This window comes from Asterias amurensis, chromosome 1, assembly GCF_032118995.1.
Source record: "Asterias amurensis chromosome 1, ASM3211899v1".
NCBI classification, from domain to species: domain Eukaryota; kingdom Metazoa; phylum Echinodermata; class Asteroidea; order Forcipulatida; family Asteriidae; genus Asterias; species Asterias amurensis.
Window position 1 is genome coordinate 24,404,215 of NC_092648.1, and position 22,077 is coordinate 24,426,291.

Below are 22,077 nucleotides of genomic sequence, written 5' to 3' on the forward strand. Positions count from 1 at the left end.
TGTATGATGAAGTACAGTAAAAACAAATAGAACATGTTTATTTTCGGGTGAATTCGATATTACTATACCTCATACATATTCATCACCGAGAGTCGAGTTCTCAGCATCAACATCACATGACCCGATTTATGCCAAAAGACATTTCTTAAAGATTTGTTTCTCGAAAGACGAATGTTGACAAAGGATGCCGATTCAAAACATTTGTATATTATGTCTGGTGGACGTGAGATAATGTCATAGCCATAATACATTGTTTATAACACCGTTAACAATTGGCCACTTGTTTTGTTTTTAATGCAAAATAAACCTTAAACGAATGCTTTCATCAAAATAATTTGAAAACAAAATAGCTTTTCAAAAATTTAAATCTCAATTTTCAGGTAAAATCGGCCACCCAATATAGTTGGACCTTGCGTATGAAATCAGAAGGAAGACTTTGTTTGTTTTTTAACTGTTCGATTGTTTAAGTCATATAATGAAGATAATATAATTGACTACATCGAAAGCTGCTGCACTTCTAACCAAGTCAGTTTTTGTTGCCGTTATTTCACGAGTGATTACCAAACAGTTGCATTTTTGACGTGAATTTTAATCTTGTCTTTTTGTTGGTTAATTCAACAAATTCTCATGTACAATCTAATACTGCTGGACTTTGAATTATTACAGTGGACACTCGGTAACTGTCAAAATATTAATCTTCTCACCTTGTGTATCTCAACATACGCATAAAATAACAAACCTGTGAAAATTTGAGCTCAATCGGTCGTCGAAGTTGCAAGATAATAATGAAAGAAGAAACACCATTGTCACACGAAGTTGTGTGCTTCAGATGCTTGATTTCGAGACCACAAAATATTTCAAAATCCGAGGTCTCGAAATCAATGTTGTCGAAAATTAATTTGTTTTATCGATAACTACGCTACTTCAGTGGGTAAGCCGTTTCTCGCAATGTTTTGTTATCGCCAACAGCTCCCCATTACTCGTTACCAAGTTCGGTTTTATGCTAATAATTATTTTAAGTTATTACCGATAGTGCCTTTAAATGTGTGCAGTTCTAATGTTTTTGAATTTTATTGTGTTAGTGTGTATGTGTGCGTGTTTATTTGATATATTTATATATTTGATATTATTGTTGTTGAGAGACGACGTCGTCTTATATCCAGCTTTGGATTTAACAATGTTATATCTATCTAATCTATCAAATCTACAGGCCTTGACCCTGCGAGACCAGATTTCAAAGATTATGTGGGAAAGCCGGAGTGCGTTTTGGATAAAACTGATGCCGACTTCGTTGACGTCATCCATTCGGATGGAAGCCTCCAAGCGTATGGACTTGAGGAACCATTAAATCTTGTTTAAACCGCCCAACCCTTTCATAATAATAATAATAATAATAATAATAATAATAATAATAATAATAATAATAATAATAATAATAATAATAATAATAATAATAATAATAATAATAATAATAATAATAATAATAATAATAATAATAATAATAATAATAATAATAATAATAATAATAATAATAATAATAATAATAATAATAATAATAATAATAATAATAATAATAATAATAATAATAATAATAATAATAATAATAATAATAATAATAATAATATGTATTCGGGCAAACACATTTACAAGTACGTGAAGTATACTTGTAAACAAATATTTAAAACAAAGTAAAACAACAGCGGGATACCAAGAAGAGCTTTTAAAAACTAAAAAAAGTAACAACAAAATAACTATCGCCGAAAGGCGTATGTCTCCTAAATCCGAGAAATAAAAAAAAAAAAACATAAAAAGCACATAAAAAAATACAAAACCAATTAACAACTAGAATACGAAAGGCCCAACAAGCATAAAAAGGAAGCGCGTCTACCAGTGTTGAAAAATAGCAGACGCGCGCGATCTAGCCGTAGCTGTAGCCGAAGTCGCCGTTTCGGACACGGCCTAAGTTAAAACTGTGTACAAACTTCTCCTGATAGCGCCCTCTTTTGAATCCTCCTCCTACACCTACGTTAATCCGACCCCTACGTTAATTTCCAATGAGGAGGACTGAATTTCCGGCAGACAGAATTCCCTGGTACCCGGCACTGATCTCCAGGGGGACAGATGTCCCGCCACAACCCCACTCAACGAGAACGAAACCGATAAAAATGCAAGCATTCGATTGGTTGAAATGCTCCACGCAGAATACGTCCACGCTCATTCAACCAATCGAGGGCGTGCATTTTTATCGTTCTCGTTTTCGTTCTTGTTGTCGGGGCTTGTGTGACCGAACCTCTAATCAATGTTCCTTCTTTTTACAGTTGGGTCACCAAGACTTTTATCCGAACAAAGGAACCTTTATGCAACCAAAGTGTTTGTGGAAGGTCGCTTGCAGTCACATGCGGGCATATGACTTCTACTTATCCAGCATAAAGAACTTCGACATTCAGCCCGGCCAAACCTGTTCCTTCGTCACTGAAGCGTGCAGCGGGACGACGTGCAGCGGTACATGTCCCCGGATGGGCATCCATGCTGAGAAAGGAGACGGCTCTGGAAGTTTTCGCATCACGATGACATCAAGCAACTGCGGGTGTGCATACATTGTCTAGGAGACGTTTGGATGGGTTATTAACAACAACAAAAAGAGGAAGAAAAACCCAAGTATGCCTACACTTTGCCTCTGCCCTTACTACCAAATTTAATTATCCTCTAAAGTACATTGAGCTTATTTTGGTGATGGTATTTTACTGAGAATTTAATTATATTAGAGGATTGAAATAAAGTTTGTTAGGACGCACACTTATTACATTAATGTGGGTGAATTTTTTTGGGTTAAATAAAGTTCAGCAATTAAGTGAAAATTGAGAAATAGGCAATGATGGGCAAATTCATCAAAAAACAAATACATTGCCCTATTTGCTTCTGGTAAACGGTGGATGAGTCAGTTTAAATAAAGGGGGTGGGCGTGACCTATAGTGGGATTGCGTCTTTACCATCTCTCTCAATGTAAAAGTGAAAACTACTCGTTTTGTCCGCCATACCACCGTTGCAAAAAGCCATAATGACATACAAATATTTTTAGAGTGAACAACGGGTACTTTTAACACCATTTAGAGAGCAATTCATACCACTTCATCGAAGAGGAGTGGTGCAGATTTCACCTTTAAAAAAAGCGAAACTGACACAACTCGGAAGAGAGTGAAATTGTTCACTCTTTTACCTACGGACATAATACTAGTTTACATTAAAACAGAAACTACAGGTGCGAATGAATCTGCATGCCATTATACACAAGTAAATGTTATCAGTAAAGGAAACGTTATCATTATTATAGATCTGTCCATGACATTTTTAAAAGATCAAGCATAGCGAAAATTATGTCAAATTTTTGACCGTGATACACTTTATAATCGACTTGGAAATCGAAAATTCAACAAGTCAACAATTTTACGATCTGTCTGTTCAACGCTAGGTGGCAGCAGACCAAAATAATTGTCATATACCCGTCGAAATACCCATTGCGCAATGAGGTACATGCTGGTCTAGATAGGGACCAAGCTTGATAGCTAGCTAGACCAGCATGCACCTTATTTCACGGCTAAGACGCGTGTACAGAGAATTTGCGAAACGTTCTATGTTTACGTCGCTGGACATGTTCACATTTCCGCTGGTAAGTCTGCTGCCATCAAGTCCCCCCCCCACCCCCATTGAAATTATTCTTCTTAGAACACGACTTTTAAGAAGGATGAAATTATTTTACTACGTGGTTTTATTTGGCACTAACAGTGATTTAAAAAAGGAATGCGAAATAGTAACAACTACAATTGTACGAGTCAGTTATTGAGCAATCCTGTCTAGAATCCTAAATTGTACGCCTTTTAGCAAAAATAGGGTTTAAGCCAAAGTGCAAAGGATAAGATTTAACAAATTGTGAGTGTTGACTTATAAAAAAAAACTAACCTAAACAAACTGATTTATTTCTTTATTAGCCAACTTTCACAGTTTGCAATTTTGTTAAGGTTTATTTTATTCAAAAACCACAAATCGGGTCCAAAATGCCAAATTAAAAGACACCTTACATCAGAACACCTGATATTGCCCTACGCAAAGCATAGCAAACGCCAACTTCGCTTGAAATTCCTTTAAAAATATATTCAGCCCGTTGTAATATACAATGACGTAGTTGTTCAGACTAATCACACTCTCGTACTTTGGTGTCCATTCGACAATTTTGTAGTTCCATTCAAAGTTTGATTATTCTATTTTACCCTGGTTTTAGCTAGTATATAGTCACTAAACTACAATTAAAGAAATACTTGTTGCCTACATGTAATTATATTTAGCTCCACTCCTAAGATCAACAAAACAAACTTTTTTTTTTTTTAGTCTTGCGCATTATTTTCGGTATATGAGGTGTTGTGACGTATGGAACTATAATATGAGAACAGAGTGCGTTCCTTCTAGGCCTATTTCTGATAACAGTGCGGAGTGGTATCCATTGAGTTTGGTTGCAGTTTGCTCACAGGGGGCCTTCATTTCCCACTGGTACTTCGTGCAACTTGGTAAGGTTGTGGAGTTGGTTGTGGATCTGGTGAGTTTATTGCTTTATTAGCTAAATCATAAATGGAGTTATTTCACTTGTCATTGTCTTAAAATAAATTGGCTTGCCTTTGTAATGTTAACATCCATATGTTCCAATTACAGCTTGGCGTAGTGAACATAGTACTTGCTTGCCACTTTTGTGTTAGGCAAGATAGTTGACTTTCTTTGACGCAGTTTCTCATAAACATATGATGAGCTTTCATAAAAGATTATGGGACTCTGTTTTACAACTTGGATTGTAATTGATTAAATTTGTGTAGCTTTACTTAATTTAAATGAGTATACTGTCTAAAATATGGTTGTTCTGATTTTCGTTAACAAAATTGTCTGTGTTTGCTTTTTGTTCATCATAACTCGTCCGAACGTATGAAATTGTAATAACCGAGAGTCGAACAAATTAATTAAATCAATTAAATCAACAATCAAGGAGTTTTGTAAGTTTCATCGATCCCTTCTGAATGAATACTCCAACCCTTGGCATGGTGAGGAACACTAGCTAGACTCACAAGCAGCCTTAGCCAGGAACCGGGGCGAACCCTTTCTCTTTTCGCTAAGTGTACTGGGTCTTTTATATGCGTTACGCAACACACGGGACCAACGGCTTTACGTCCCATCCGAAAGACGAAGCAATGGTTAAGTGTCTTGCTTAAGCAAACAAGTGTCACGACTGCGGATTCGAACCCATACTCTGCTGATCAGAAACACCAGAGTTTGAACGTATTCGCTCGGCCACGACACTTCCACGCATGCAAAAATATTAAGAGAGGTGTATAGAGGTACCCTGTCCTTCTTCTGTCATTTTTCTTTAGAAATCCCTTGTGGGGTATTGTCCACTTTCAATTTACTTGTGGGATACCAATGTTCGCTTTGTTGAGGTACCCCACAAATAGGCATTATGTGAGTAGGGTATGGAGTGTAAATATGCCTCCAATGTCCTTCTTTTGCTAGTCCTAACATTTTGTTAACAGCTCCCACGGGATTTGCTCACATTTTCCAACCTGAACCCTTTAATCGTTCGGCCATTGTCCTCTTTTGTTTTATGGATTAGTTTGAACTATAACCAGCGATCTGGGGACCTCTTCTTTTTCCTCTGTCGTTTTTCCAGTATGGTGTTGTTGCACATGAAGAGATTTCCCCCATCATCTTCCTGAGGAAGTTACAATCAGAACTTGGCCTTGTATTTTCATACAAACACTTCCTGGACGCGAGACTGGTACCGAGTAGAAGGTTGAAGTATTACACCCCCCCCCCCTCTTTATGAAGGGTTGACTCTTTGAATAACCAATTTTGTAGGAAAGGATGGTTTGGAAATGCAAAAAGTACAAGTATGCAGTACTGCCAGATTTGAAGGCAGGAACCAGGGTTGGACTACTGATGTTTTTAAAATGAATTGTTCATTCTACACAAGACTTGGTCTGCTTGTTCCATGTGTTAACGTCATTACTTTGAAAGCCTTGAACCCTTGCTCTATGCTTGAACAAATACTTCACAATGCTAGGAGTCCACTGGACCAGCGCCAGTTGGTGCCAGTTCGCGCCAAAGATTATGTGATTGGCGCTTAGTGGCTCGCTGTGGCGCCGAATTAATGTCCGCTCGGCATGTGTCGCCAAGTGAAATAAACTGGGTTGCAAATGGCGTGCGCCAATTGCCACCCGGCTTGCTCCAAAATGTTGCGCCAGTGTGCGCCAGTTCGCGTAATTACACGGCCATTTGATTCCAAAATTCACCCTGTTGGCGCCATTCGCGCCAATAGACGGCTACTTTGCGCCACTTAGTGATTAGTTTGTGCCAAAGGTCGCCAAATTGGTTTGAACTTGCCGCCGCTTGGCGCTACTTGCCGACTATAATACCGCCCATCGGCTACCTGGTTCAGACCCTCCTCAGCTGCTGTATGAACAACATCTCTACTAAATATTTACAATTTTGATATGTCATTGGCGCAACTTGGCGCGCGCCATTACATTCCAGTGGATTCCAATAGGCGGATTGTTTGCGCCAAAGGGCGATATGTTCGCGCCATTTGGTGCCACTTGACGCTGATTGCTCGATGCAAGTGGCGCGACGAAAATTTCAAACATTTTAAAATTTTCTTGCCGCCACATTCAAATTTGGTGCCGCAACGGGCCGCCACGAGCCAGTTGGGAGGCATTTTGAGCCACTACCCGCCACTATGCACCTTATTGGCGACACTAGGCGCCACAGTAAATTGCATTGGCGCCAACTGGCGCTGGCCCAGTGGACTCTTAGCATAAGCAACAACAACACTTCCACCAAAAGACGCCGTAAAAGGACGCACTCTTTCGGTGCTCCGACAATGCCGACATTCTCGTCAAGTTTCTGTCGTAACAAAATGGTGCCCAAAATCACAGCCATTAAATAAATGCAATAGAAAAGGACCACGAAAATATCAAGACGATCAGAAACATTGTACGAAAATTAGCACCAAGATCCGTTTTTTCGCGGGCCGTTATTGGCATGGCAGTGGTGAGGTCTGTCTATTTGAAGACCATTAAAGATCTTTACTTGAACTTATTTACACTGTTTTCGAACTTTTGGGGTGAGTGCAGATTTTATACCAAGATATATGTAGTGTTAATTTTGTCCATATTTTATTTTTCTCTCTCACCCTTGGAGCACACTGATGAGCGTCTAATGCGCCTATCTCTTTTTCCTCTTTTAAACTCACAGGAGGCGCTGGTTTGGTTTATTTTTGGTTCCCCTTTTCTCCACTATTTTTGTCTGTTGTTGTCTCAGACTTTTTCCAAAATGACGAGCGTCAATTTTGTCTGTTTCGTGTCTGGGAGCTTTGGGGTCGGGTTTGTTTGCTGCAAAACCCCGGGGTAGCATGTCGTGCGCAAAGAGGAAGACCGAAAGCCAGATTGACCTACAACATTCGTGCACTGAAAATAAGTTTGCATGAGCTAAAGACAGCTGCTCTAGACAGATGTCTTAGAGAGAGTTCGTTTCTCAGACCACCACGGTATGGCGGACGGCTTACTGGACTTATTCAGAGAGAGCATTTTTGTGTGCTTTGTATCTAGGCCGTATGGTGTTTCCTTTACAAAAGTCTTCTTCGCAAAACAGAAAGCGTATTGTTCGTATAGTGATAACACGTACTTTTTGTCCCTCCGTTGTTATTGACGTTCTGTTTCACCATGCAATCTCTCGATACCCTCGATAAATTTCCAACCAGGCAAAATGTATATTTTCATTTCCTCAAGTCAAAGAACTTTTCTGTGTAGACTTCGCTCAATAAGATATTTGTTAAGGAAACACCATGTAAAGCACACAAACATGCTCGTTCCGGCTCGGGGCAACATGCCAATATGGCAAGATGTATAGGACTACTTTTAATTTCTGATCGCACCAAAACCATAACCATATAACTTCCTTCATCGAAACACTTTTTATGATGTAATGTTTTCTTATTCTCCCTGAAACTTTTGAAATGTTGTGAAACAGACTTTAAGTTTTACGTGTTCTTAGACCTTATAATGAAAATGCTACTTTTTCTGGTAATGATGAGGTCATCGAAGACGTCATAACATAAAGTTTAAAGGCAGTGGACACTATTGGTATTTACTCATTATAATTATTAATATAAAACCTTAATTGGTAACAAGTAATGGGGAGCTGTTGATAGTTTAAAACATTGTCAGAAACGGCTCCATCTGCATTAACATAGTTTCGAGAAAGAAGTAATTTTCCACGAATTTGATTTCGAGACCCCAGATTTAGAACTTGAGGTGTCTGAATTAAGCATCTGAAAGCACACAACTTCGTGTGACAAGGGTGTTTTTTCTTTCATTAATATCTCGCAACTTCGACGATCGATTGAGCTCAAACTTGTACAGGTTTGTTATTTTATGCATATGTTGAGATACACCAAGTGAGAAGACTGATCTTAGACAATTACCAAAGTGTCCAATGTCTTTAACAAATATGTATATATATTTATATATAGAGAACAATAAACGATAGACCTACAAAATATTTGCACCATGAAAGCTCTTGATGCATGCATAATACAAACTTTACAATCACCTCTACTTTCGGCCGAAACCGGACGTTGAAATACATGTATGCAAGGATGTATGTATAAATTGAACTACGCCATCTTGGATAAAAAGCGCGCCATCGAAAAGCTCTTATAGACATGCAATTTTGTCTATGATGTCTTAGATCAGATTGTATTTTTCCTTTGAATGTTAATACTTATCACATCCTCATGTTAAAGCCGTTTTTGCATAAATCAAGCTAGATGTAATTCCTATGGCCGTCTTGTAATCAGTGGAGCCATCTTGCGTAAAGTGGCGCGGCTTACAGTGAATGGAAAGAAGCAGACCTTTGAAGATCCCTTACTTTCCTCAAAAATGTTTCTATGAAGCAAAGAGCACATCACCAGTCTTCATTTGTCGTTTGTTAATGGACAGAAATACTTGGTTTTTAATGTGCACTTAGTTCTTCAGCCTGTGTAAGTAATAGTAATAATAGTAATAACTATATAGCGCATTTCATAATAATGCACTTTACTTGTGCCCTGGTCATTTTGGCCAGTAACTTCCCTTTAATTCTTCTCAGCTTCCTGAAAGCCCTGAGCTGCCGTGTTGCTCCAGGTGCTTTTTCGTACACAATATCAACCTCTACCTTATCAGGTACCCATTTATACCCCTGATGGGTGAAGAATAATAAATCGTTTTGCTCAAGGACAAAAGTTCACGACCATCACGACCGGGATGTGAACCGTCACTCCGATGATCCTAACCACCAGAACTTTAAGGCGAAGTTCTAAACCATTCGTCCATGCCACTCTACAATAGGGCTGAACCTTCAATATGCTTCGTTACTAAGCTTCAATAATCCAACTTATTGTTTAATTAATTACCTGTAATCATCGACATATCTGTATAATTACTGAGTCAGTATGAAATAAATGTTGCTGCTGCTGCTGCTGCTGCTGCTGCTGCTGCTGCTGCTGCTGCTGCTGTTTTTTGTTGTTTTTGTTGTTGTTTTTGTTGCTGTTGTTGTTGTTGTTTTTGTTGTTTAGGCTAATGTGATGTCGTGATTTTGAGGCACTTCACTGCTTCAATTATGCAGACATATTAAACTATTTTGTCATGTTTTGTTCCAGGTTTTACTGGTAGCAAGGCTGGACAAGATGATTGAACTAACACGTATCCTGATTGGGTCGCTGGTACTCCTACTCATGGTCAACGAATCCTACCAGAGTAAGACAGTGAAATGTATTTCCAAATAATTACTCATATAATAACTGTGAGGAATTTTGCTAATTTGAAATTCTAACTCCACAATCTTATAATCCGGGATAGAACTCGCCATGTGTTCTGAGAAGGGCGTTCTTCATGTATGCAAGGATGTGGAATATCTATACTAAATAAATCTGTAACCTACGCCATATTGGATAAGAAGCACGCCATCAAAAAGCTCTCGGACTTAGACTTATTTATTTTTTATTTTTTTGCGATTCTTATTTGTTTTTCTTCGATCAGTTATACGATTTTCATTTTGCCCATTTCTCATTATGCCCCTCATCATGAAGACATTGCGTGATATCATGCCCCTCATCATACCTGACTCCTTTGATTCAATTGAGTCATGTTTCATTAGAAGAAATAACATTGTGATTCGCACTACTTAATGTTCTTTCTTTATTATGATACATTTCTAGCCACATGTTATAACAGTCAGGGCGTCCGCGATACCGATGGCCGCTTCTGCTTTGATACCAGCTTGTCTTGTTGGTCCAATAAGTTGAAGCCAGCTCACCTGTCAGACATAAACAACGAGTTCTACCTGTTCACCCGTCAGGATAATAGTGACAGACGCTGCAGTTATTACCAACAACAGTTAACCTGGGACGACCCCAACACATTCGATGGTTTCCACAGCTACAAGAAAACAATTGTTATAATCCATGGCTGGCGAACAAGCGTTTGGAACGGATACTTCATGTCACTCTGTCATTCGTTCATGAAATTGGTATGTATAACTTTTGTGTCTAGATACCCTCCGCAGCGTTCTCATTGGTTGTTCGAGTGATGTATGAAGTGCGTTTTGGCGACCCCAACCAAGCCCAACCGAGAAACGAGTCGGTTACCGTTTGGTTTGAACAGCCTCTCTATCGCGGTTTAAACGCGAAAACGCTCGACCGATGACTAAACAGTTTCTGGTTTCGGGTCGCCAATACGCACTATATACAAATACCCTTTCGCACTCCATTGCTCAAGCGCTTACTGTTGATTGGGGTGCATGCTGGCCTAGCTAGCGATCAAACTTGATCATTTATAGCTTAACCAAAGTGCATCTCATTCCACGTCTAACGTGCTCGTAACGAGTATTGACGATAATATGTGCGTAAATCCGGGGTGGGGATATTGAGGATTGCATCAGTCACACTTCGTATTACATACGGCAGGCCGCGTATTTTTTTGCCCAGGACAGATGAGGCCACTTACCATTTAATGGGCGCATGCTAAGTGGCCTCATCTCATCTGGGGCAAAAATACGCCAGCAGGCCAAATCTTATAACACTAATAAAACAATACTGTCACATTATACAGGGCAACTACAACATCATCATGGTGAGTTGGCCATCGTTCCGATGGGACTTACTTACTTATCAAAAGAGTGTGATGGATATCGTACTGGTTGCAAAGGAACTTGCCTTACTGCTGGAGGAGTTGCACGAGCATCGAGGTTTACAGTACGAAGACGTCCACATGTTGGGGCACAGCCTTGGTGCCCATCTGGCAGGGTACACTGGCATGTTCTTAAACGGACAGATCGGGCGTATTTCAGGTATACAGCTAGACTTGAGTTAAAATCTAGCTGAGATCGCGATTGTTTTAGCTGAATCGGACAGGCAACCCCAGCCCGGCACCTCGCGCGTTTTGCGTACTAACACATTATGGATTGATGATAAAAACTATTAAAACATTCAATATATTTCGATACTTTCAAATCACACTTCCAGTGGGTTACGATCGGGCAAAGCAATCTGGGAAAGAAAAAAACATGGCTAGGCAAGGTTGTACACCGATGGGAACGAAGTTGATATGATTATCTATGGTGAGAACTATTTTGTGCCTTTTTGTTTTCTTTTCTTTTTTAATTTCGGGTCAAATTGATCGGCCAACCAAAAATTTTACACATAGCAATTATTATTTGGCTCTTTATAATTGTGAGTTTACCCTATACAGGCCTCGACCCTGCGAGACCTGGTTTCAGGGAGTACCTCGGCACTTCAGATTGCCATTTGGATAGAACTGACGCTGACTTTGTTGATGTCATCCATACGGATGGACCACTCCATCTGTTCGGACTTTATGAACCGGTAAGTTTTTGTTTAGCCCGAAAAAATAGCCTCAAAAGAAGATGTGTTCGGCTGAAGCTGGAACCCCTAATTAAAAAGTAAATTGGCATATTGTGCACCCAATCTTTGTGTTAAATTAATGATATGAATGAATACCTCTGACACAGGTGGGTCACCAAGACTTTTATCCTAACCATGGCGCCCTAGCGCAACCAGGCTGTCCTTGGATCCCCCACTGCAGTCACATGCGAGCAATTGACTACTACTTATCCAGCATGAAGAACTTCTACATTCAGCCCGGCCGAACCTGTTCCTTCGCCACCCTGACTCGGATGTGGCCGCCCCGTTGCAGCGGGACATGCCCCCGGATGGGCATCCATGCAGAGAAAGGAGACGGCTCTGGAAGATTCTTCATCAGGATGAATTCCAACAACTGCGGATACCGCTTCCTTATGTAGACGTTTGGATAGGTTACGTTTTGATATATTAGTTGTCTATTTTCTCGTATAGAGACCTACTCAGAACTCGGTTGAGTATCTTTGTTTGATCAGCCATCGTAAACGTTTCTATTATTCTGCAAATTTGATACACATTGTTTAAAGGAACACGTTGCCTTGGATCGGTCGAGTTGGTCTTTGAAAAGCGTTCTATAACCGTTTGTTATAAAATCGGTATGGTTAGAAAGATGTTGTAAAAGTAGAATACAATGACCTACACAAATATGCCTCGAAATTGCGTGGTTTTCGTGTTACCTCGTCGACAAACACGGTCGGCCGTTTATGGGGGTCAAAAACTTGACTCCCATAAATGGCCGACCGTGTTAGTCCGCGACGTAAAACGAAAACCGTACAATGTTGAGTGCTACTTGTGTGGATCATTGTATTCTACTTTTACAGCATCTTTCTAACCATATGCATTTCATAACAAACGGTTTCAAACGCTTTTCATAGACCAACTCGTCCGATCCAAGGCAACGTGTTCCTTTAAAGGCAGTGGACATAACTATTCAAAATAATTATTAGCATAAAACTTGTTAACGAGTAATGGGGAGAGGTTGATGGTATAAAACATTATGAGAAACGGCTCCCTCTGAAGTGACGTAGTTTTGGAGAAAGACGTAATTTTCCACGAAATGATTTCGAGACCTCAGATTCTGAAATTGAGGTCTCGAAATTAATCAAGCATCTGAAAGCACACAACTTCGTGTGACAAGTGTGTTTTTTTCGTTCATTGTTATTTTGCAACTTTGACCACCGATTGAGATCAAATTTTCACAGGTTTGTTATTTTATACATGTGTTGAGATACAGCAAGTCAGAAGACTGGGCTTTGACAATTACCCACAGTGTCCAGTGTCTTTAAAGGTTTTGTGTACTTTTTGTACGACACAAAACATAATGTCCGCAGGTTTACATTTTGTTTACACAGTTTGAAGATAATGATGGTCAAAATATACCCGCTTAAAATAATTCTTGCTGAGGTGCTGTAGTTTCTGAGAAATGAGTAAAACAATGTCACAAAAGTAATGTTCGTCTCGGGAGACGAACATCATTCTAATTTGTACAACGTATTTACCAGTAGTGTCATAACGATAGTCTCCTGAAAACATCACTCCCTGATTTTCACCTTTTTTCTCTAAAGAACTTGACGAGACAAGAAGCTGAAACATCTACAGGTAAGTTATATTACATACATCTACCATGAGTTTAGGGATTCCTGTCATGTTCAAAAACCTACAAAAGGAACCGACACCCTTTCAAACTCTTAGCCTATATTATTTACTCTAACATAATATAACTTTGACAATATTTAGCGGCATGTTAATTGGCTTGTTACTTTACATATTTAGTCTTTAATAAGCGCATTTGTCCTATACAAGGGGGTGGGAGTGTCTGGTATACTTTAAATAAATAAATGATAAGGGTGAAATAGTGTGTTTAACAACGCAAACATAATTGCATTAATATGAGTAGATGGTCTTGGATTAAATTACATCTCGATCATCGGGGGAATATGTGTTTAAATGGAGGGCAAATTTGGTAGTAAACAGAGGACTCATACGGCAAACTATGCACACACTTCTTCTGTAAGCGCCCTCTTTTTAATTATCTACCTCCGTTAAGCCCGGTTCATACTTCCTGCAAATGCGATACGAATGTTGACGTCACAAATTCGCAACGAATAGTTCGCAGCAGTTCAACTTTTTTCAACTCACTTGCGAATATCGCTGCGAAAGGAGGGTTGTGACGTCAAAGTTACGTAAAAGTCGCTTCGCATTCGCATTCGCAGGAAGTATGAACCGGGCTTTAGTGTACGGTGGGGGAACTATCCCCGGCGTACAGATTTCCATAAGACACCATCACGTTAAAGGCACAGGACACAGTTAGTAACTACTCAAAATAATTGTTAACAACAAAACTTACTCGCGGTAACGAGCAATGGAGAGCTGTTGATTCTTTTAGAAACGGCTCCCTTCTGAAGATACAGTTTTTGGGAAAGAAGTTATTTCTCACTCAAAAATAGAGGAGTTCAGGCCTGAAGCATTTAAATAAGCATTTTAAAGCACACAATTTTTTGCAACAATGGCATTTGTTCTTTCACTGTTCTCTTGTGCAACTTCGATGATCAATATGGAGTCAAATTTTGGCAGATTTGTTTTAATGCATGTGTTTGGATACACCAAGTGAGAATACTGGTCTTTGACAATAACTAAACGCCAGTGCCTATAAACCGCAGATTTTTGATTCAAATTACACTCTGTCAATTTGTTTTTGTTAACTTCTAAGTTATTTAAAAACAAAACTTGTAATGCATGAATTTGTCTCCTCCTGACAGTTGTTATCATGGCACCTTCAAGAGTATGACGCAAGAAAACATTAAACAAAAGAGAAGACAATAATAGGCAGTATTGAATTGAGTTTTAAAGGTTTCTTTTAAGCTTGTATTATAACGATGCAAAATGTATAATGAATTCCACAAACAAGTAGCATACGCCCTCTAACACCAACTTTCTTTAGTGGGAACGAGACTCAAGGACGTTTTGAGAATCTCGATGATCGTAAACCAGGTAGAGGGGAATGAATGAAGAACAAGTGTATCCAGGGGCTAAACCATTGTGGGTCCAAAAAGTAAAAACTAAATTTTTCAAAGAAATTCAATCTCGAATTATAGGAATCAGGTTAACAGATTTTACTAAGCAACACGTTGCCTTGCAACGGTCGAGTTGGTCTTTGAAGAGCGTTCTGTAACCGTTTGTTATAAAATGCATATTCTCCAGAAGACGGTCAGAGCATACTGATCGAAACGTCGAGTTAAACCAACGGTATTTTTCAGAACCACCCCAACTCATTAAGAGATTATTACATGGTGTTACCGCAAACTCTTCTATATCTTATCTCCACCATGCAAAGTTTCATATTGTTAGAAAGATATTGTAAAAGTAGGTTACAATGATCTACACAAATATGCCTCGAAATTGCGTGGATTTCTTTTTACCTTGTCGACTGACACGGCCGGTCATTTATGGGAGTCAACATTTTGACTCCCATAAATGGCCGACCGTGATAGTTCGCGACGTAAAAGGAAAACCGTGCAATTTTGGGTGATACTTGTGTGGATCAGTATAATATTCTACTTTTAAAACATCTTTCCAACCGTCTAGCATTTCATAACAAACGGTTTTAAACGCTTTTAATAGACCAACTCGTCCGATCCAAGGCAACGTGTTCCTCTAATTTGTCACAAGAAGTATCACATCGTTTTGTACCCAGTAACACTCGATTTTAAAAATAAATCACACATGTTTTAACAAGCTGTATACCAATGATTGCTTTTTGAGTTCCGATTCTTGTTTAAGAGTGTTGTTTGATCATCTTATGAAGCGACGTCCTAATTTGTACACGAAAGCGCAGCAAGGACCCAATCCGTAAGATAAACCGGATCCATGTTGGTTAAATTCCCCACTCGGTTTCACTAGACAGTATAGACACTCACGGTCTAAATGCATCCCGAGGAAATGTCTTTCAACCTTCCTATTGTCCATGTACTTAACATTTTCCCATACATGTCGTCAGCGGTTTCACGAAGTAGCACTCACTGCTATACCAGCAAAAAACAACAATCAGAGAAAACGGCCTCTGAAGTTGAACACTCTTTAGAAACCCGCCTCCCTTCAAAACTTCAAAGTATTTCCATTTAAATTTCTCAATGTAGATACTTGATGACTTGAACTTATCAATTTATCTTATTTTGACTCATTTGCATAATTAGTTATGAAACTAGACACAAGAGAAGATGCGTGCTACTTCGTGAAACCCAAAAAGTGCAAAATATGTCTTTTTGCGTTTTCACGAAGTAGCACTCGCCTATGCTACAACACAGCATTTTGTATTGATTTTTGAAACTAGGTCAGCGCGCGCGCGCTCACATCTTGCGTGCCATGCATACAACGGTAACAGAGGTTCGGGTGCTACTCCGTGAAAACAAAAAATGCCACGTTTGTGCCAAAATTGAAAACACTAATTAGCTTAATTAAAAAAGTAAAGCTGTCTGAGCTTCGAAACATTATGGAATTGTAGGTCTTCGTACATTGTCAATAGAAATGTAAAAAAAATAATAATGTGTAAAAAAATCCTTAAGCACGTAGAGTGCTACTTCGTGAAAACGCTGACGATGTGTGTACTTTGTACACAAATTTCCCTTTGGAGCATCCAATGTAGGCTTCAGATTTGTCCACTTGGAAACCTTTTATTTTAGGTTTTCTTGTGACCTGATTGTACCGAATAGAGCACACAAACACACATGTTTTAAGACATACGAAGTGACAAGTGCGTGAAATAGCTGTGCTGTATTCAATTTATACGAGTAGTGCAGAGGTACGTGCAGCTGGCCAAATTAACACAGTAGGCAATAAAGCGGTAGCTCAAAGACATTGTTGAGTTGAAAGTTGCCTGATTTTAAGCTTGATCGGCCAGGGATAGACCAAGGTACAGGCAAAAAGGAATGAATAGTTCTGCTGAGCTTTGTTTGTATCCACATTTATAAGCGAACGTAGGGTCCAACTTGCTATCAACAGGGCTCTCAACGTACCTCGTCATACTCTGTTGACTAACACGGGAGCTAAAAAAGCTCCGACCAATAGAGTTGCTTTGGTCACCACCTTCCACCCCAAACTACCCAAACTTCCCTCAATTCTCAATAATAACATGCCTATACTTCACTCCTCCAGCAGGCTACACTCAGCAATCCCCGAGGTTCCCATGGTTGCATTCCGCCGCCCTAAGAACCTTGGTGACATACTAGTCAGGGCCAAACTGCCCCCAGGTACAGTCCAAACACAACCCCCGACAGATATACTGGGCTGTCACAAATGTACCCGTTCCAAATGCAGAACGTGTCTGCACATTAAGCCCTCACTTAAGGTGAAGAGTCATACCACTGGCTCTCCATACAACATCAAGACCGACTCTGAATATAGCACGTCTAATGTAGTCTATGTCATATCATGTAAGAGATGTGGGTTACAATATGTGGGAGAGACTAAGACCAAACTTAGTCTTCGCTTTGCGAATCATGTCTCTTCCATGAAGACTAAGAAACCGTACACAGTCTCTATCCACTTCAACAGCCCCAATCATAGTGTCAGTGATGTTGAACTTCTGGTGATTGAAGCTTGCAATGGTGATGACACACACCGCAAGAGTAGAGAATCACACTGGATTCACCAACTCAAGACAGTCAAACCCTTTGGACTTAACATAAACACTGGTGTTAAATAACTTCTCATTACCCTCCACTTCACTTCGGCCTAAGAACTTATATGTTGTATATATTCTGTACATAAAGTATAAATTAATCTTGTTTAAAGTTGTTTTTATAAATTCATCACTGTAACTATCTGATGTAAGTAACCCCCCCCCCTTTTTTTCCACAGGTCCCTCATACCTATTGTTACGAACCTCGCATTGATCCCTGTGCCTTACTAGCGCCCTCTTTTGACCCAATAACTTATCAATGTATTGACTTGAGATCAATGTTCGATTCGATATAATCTAGAACTGCTTAGCTCTTACTTCCACATACGTCACAAGGACCCTCTGTCCAGTCAGCACATTTTGATGTCGGACCCTGGATCGTCCAAGGGCCAGCGCTTCTCCCACTCATGCATATTCAGTGAAAGCTTTGTTTGCAACCTAGTAAACCACTCCCTCCGCACACGACGCAGAACTTTGTGCTTGATCAATTGCCTGTGTACAAGAAGCAATGCCAATCCTTTTATGATTAATGGCTAATAAACCTAATAGTAACACTTGTGGCATTATTGCGATACCACATCACATGTTGTAATGTCATAAGTGATTCAGCTGTAAATAAATTACCAGTTCATGTTGTCAGTAAAGTCAGACTCTTGCAACTTTATTATTGTCTTCCTCGTATGTGATAGGCCAGCACACTCGCCTCATGCGAGGAACGCAACACTATTTTTAAAATCATCATACCTTTGATCTTGCTATTCTTATTAATTGACCATTGTTAGTTGCATCATGATGCAACTTGCTCTCTAATCCTACCCTTTCATGTCTCCCTGCATTGTTGTCGAACAATACATTTACCACTTTTATGGTCCAGTAAACCCATCCTTTCATTCTAAACATCCTTTGTCCTCGCCACTTTACTCCTATTGGTTCATAGCCACCAATATTGTCTCTGAAATAGAAACTTTGATTGGCTGTTATTTTCCCGCCTCTTTCTGGATCCTTTCCTTAATCCCTTCCCCCCTCTCTTTTTCTATAAATGGATATGTATTTGTTTGTACTTGTATTATGCCTCTGAAGAAGGTCCGGATTGGATCGAAAGCTACTACTCTGGTGTGCGACGGCGTTTTGCTTGGTGTATGTATCACTATAAATAATTTAGGCAACTTAAGGTCTCTGATTAACAGTTCTACAGATAGAGTGCCATGAGAAAGATATTTGGGTACATATATATATATTTGCAGATTTGTCTTTAAAGCAAACATTAGGATAATAACAAGAAACAATAATTCAACTTACATCAAATGTATATCAAACATTTCCCCTTATTTGCCTCACTTTTTGAGTTTCATAATACAACTTGGTGTTGTTCCACGGCCGAACGCAGAAAAAAATACTTAAGTGATGATGGGAGTAAGTAATTTCCCATGAGTCATTTAAACGCCCCCCCCCCCCCCATTTAAACCAACCTCTGGTAAAGGAGAAAAATCAGTTTTGTACTATGATAACTTTTGTGACTTTTTTCTGTTTTATTTCTATTTGAATTGCTCCCCGAATAGAAGCCATTAGGCCCAACAGTATATGACAAAAGGGAAGAAGAAGGTGGAAAAAAGAAAGAAAAAAAAAGACCGAAATGGTGAAACTTAAGTTAAAATCAGAAGTCTTTGTGTGAATCTGTTTGGGGTATACCCCGTTGTAGTGCTTGTGAGTAGGTATACATTATTCAAACCGGGAGGCGTTATACAAACTAACTTGTGTGCGTGTGAAAAGAATTGTTGATTTGCCTCGCTAATTATCACAATTAGATAAAACCATGCGAGTAAACCGATGGAAACAGAATGACAAGGAGGGGGCCTGGGACTCGCTAAAAGAAGATTGTGGTTCAATGGAGAAAGTACTTCGGAATCCACAAAATGTAGCTAGTTTTACAAGCACATATTAGATTTACAATAAAATTTGACGAGGGAGAAACGTTCTCTGTTTTAGCAAAAAGCACATAAGCCTAATGTAGATTGGAGATCTATCTATGCACCATGTTTTGATCATTCTATCAACACAAACTTCACACAAAAGTCTCCTGAATTGTCTTTATATCAAACAAATGAGCGGGCTATATATCTGGCACGGCCTAAAATGGTTAGGAAACCTTCGCAGAAATAATGATGAAAGCCAGTATGTGACTTAGTATAAACTATTTTGTCCTGATTGTCTAGGGCATGAGTAGACCATAGATTAAAGGGACAATCGGACGAGTTGGTCTTAAAAGCGTTTGTAACCGTTTGTTATAAAATGCAATGTTAGGAGAACCATACAATTTCGAGGCATGTTTGTGTGAATCGTTGTATTCTATACTTTGAGAACATCTTTCTAACCATATGCATTTTATAACAAACGGTTACAAACGCTTTTCAAAGAACAACTCGACCGATCCAAGGCAACGTATTCCTTTAACATGAAAGAAAACAAGCACCCTCCCCGCACCCCCCCCAAAAAAAAAAACACATCTCAAAAGAAAATTAAATAAACCTCCCCTATACGGATGATGAAAGGGTGAATGGGTATATACAGTTCTTCAAGATGTATATTTCATCCATTGTGTTCGCTCCATATTTCAAGGTCAGTATGATTATTGTTATGGTTGATATAATTACTTTAGTATTATTATGTCAATCTCTAAGGATGCGGCCGTTGTCGGTGCTCCTTACTTGGGCGCGGACGCGTTGTGGCCCAATGTTGCTTGGCAACGCAATCCTCAGTATCATGATCAATATTAGTATTTTCCCTTGGGTGTGTAATGCACATAATCTTCCTAGTTATATTTTCTGCGCGTGCCCTATTCAAAGCTTGTTTCATCAAATTCAAACCCCCATAAAAAAAAAATACATATAATAATATTAAATCCCATATGTGCCCGGCAACCTCTAAAACAACGACTTCATCAACAAAATCATAATAATAATATGGAACACCCGCGTCTGTTGGAGCAATATGACAATGCAGAAAACTCAAATATTCGTTGGTTCGAATTAAACTATGGAAGCCTCGGAACGTCATATTGTTTTAAACAACAAGTATTTTTAAAATATACAGATCAGGCTATATTTCGGCGTGTCTAAATGTCAAATGAAACACATTGTGAACTCTTGTTATGAAATGATTTCGGGGAAACGAAATTATATTTCGAGGTTACGAAACAATATTTTGAAGGAACACGTTGCCTTGGATCGGTCGAGTTGGTCTTTGAAAAGCGTTTGTAACCGTTTGTAACAAAATGCATATGGGTAGAAAGATGTTGTAAAAGTAGAATACAAAGATCCACACAAACATGCCTCGAAATTGACTGTTTTCCTTCAGCCTCGTCGACAAACACGGTCGGCCATTTATGGGAGTCAAAGTTTTGACTCCCATAAATGGCCGACCGTGTTAGTTTGCACAGTAAAATGAAAACCGTGCAATTTTGAGTGATACTTGTGTGGATCATTATATATATTCTACTTTTAAAACATCTTCCTAACCATATACATTTCATGACAAACGGTTTCAAACGCTTTTCATAGACCAACTCGTCCGATCCAAGGCAACGTGTTCCTTTGAGGACACAAAATATTTTGAATTGTACAGTTTAGATTGTTGTTAACCTTTCTCAGAGGGGCTCCATAATACCTTAGCTATATTATGTAAACATCTCTGAACATATTTTCGAATTTACCTTTTGACCACAAAATTTCGATTGTGCTGCGACATCCTTTAAGTTAAATTAAAAACATATTACGGAACGTCTTTTGGCAACAATGTCATGTTAAACATAGTGGTGCGTGTCAGTTGGTGAGTATTATTGGTTCTGATCAAATAATTACAATGTGAACGTTACTCTCGTTGTTTTAAGCTTTCAATGCGATTATTCATGTGCAACCATACTATATTTCAACAGTTTGTAATAAAATTATGACTATATCTAGATAATATGTTTCGAACTACATAGTCAATATAAGTCATCAGAACTTGAGTTTAAAATAGCATAATTTTCGAGAGTTTCCGAAAAAGACTCTAAGAACGTATTAGGCATACGAAGAATTGTGTCATTAGTTTTAAATCAAATTGTATGCGCATATTGTACGAAGAATGGGTTAAGTTGTACCTTTCGTCAAATTTGAAGACACCTGTGCCTGATGACTTTATAAATCGGGAGTCCGTCATTCCCCCCCCCCAACCCCTCTAAAAGTATGTTTTAAATACCCGTATCAAATAAGCACGGTCATTAAGAACCAATCGATCGGTATACCTGCTATAGCCGAATGATAATCAACATTTCAATATCATTAATTCACTCAATTAAAAAGTAATTCTCACTACTGCTGTAACTGTTTATCGTTAATGGCAATTAACATAAGCA

At 39.0% G+C, this 22,077-nt stretch overlaps 1 protein-coding gene across 1 annotated transcript; it reads left to right on the forward strand.

The window, feature by feature from the left end:
• Positions 1-3,318: 3,318 nt before the first annotated feature.
• LOC139933859 (pancreatic triacylglycerol lipase-like) lies at positions 3,319-12,582 on the forward strand. The gene is made up of 6 exons (XM_071928098.1): positions 3,319-4,588; positions 9,731-9,827; positions 10,289-10,599; positions 11,181-11,418; positions 11,820-11,953; positions 12,100-12,582. Exons 1-6 carry the CDS (start codon positions 4,406-4,408, stop codon positions 12,388-12,390), a joined length of 1,254 nt encoding a protein of 417 aa, XP_071784199.1. The 5' UTR covers positions 3,319-4,405; the 3' UTR covers positions 12,391-12,582.
• The last annotated feature ends 9,495 nt before the right edge of the window (positions 12,583-22,077 follow it).

What these genes read in the sequence shown, in the direction of transcription:
- LOC139933859 (XM_071928098.1), top strand. Translation starts at nt 4,406, where the DNA reads ATGAGGTGTTGTGACGTATGGAACTATAATATGAGAACAGAGTGCGTT. An exon ending in GTCATTCGTTCATGAAATTG is followed by an intron (nt 10,600 to 11,180) that starts GTATGTATAACT and finishes CACATTATACAG; the next exon opens with GGCAACTACAACATCATCAT. An exon ending in TGTTCGGACTTTATGAACCG is followed by an intron (nt 11,954 to 12,099) that starts GTAAGTTTTTGT and finishes CCTCTGACACAG; the next exon opens with GTGGGTCACCAAGACTTTTA.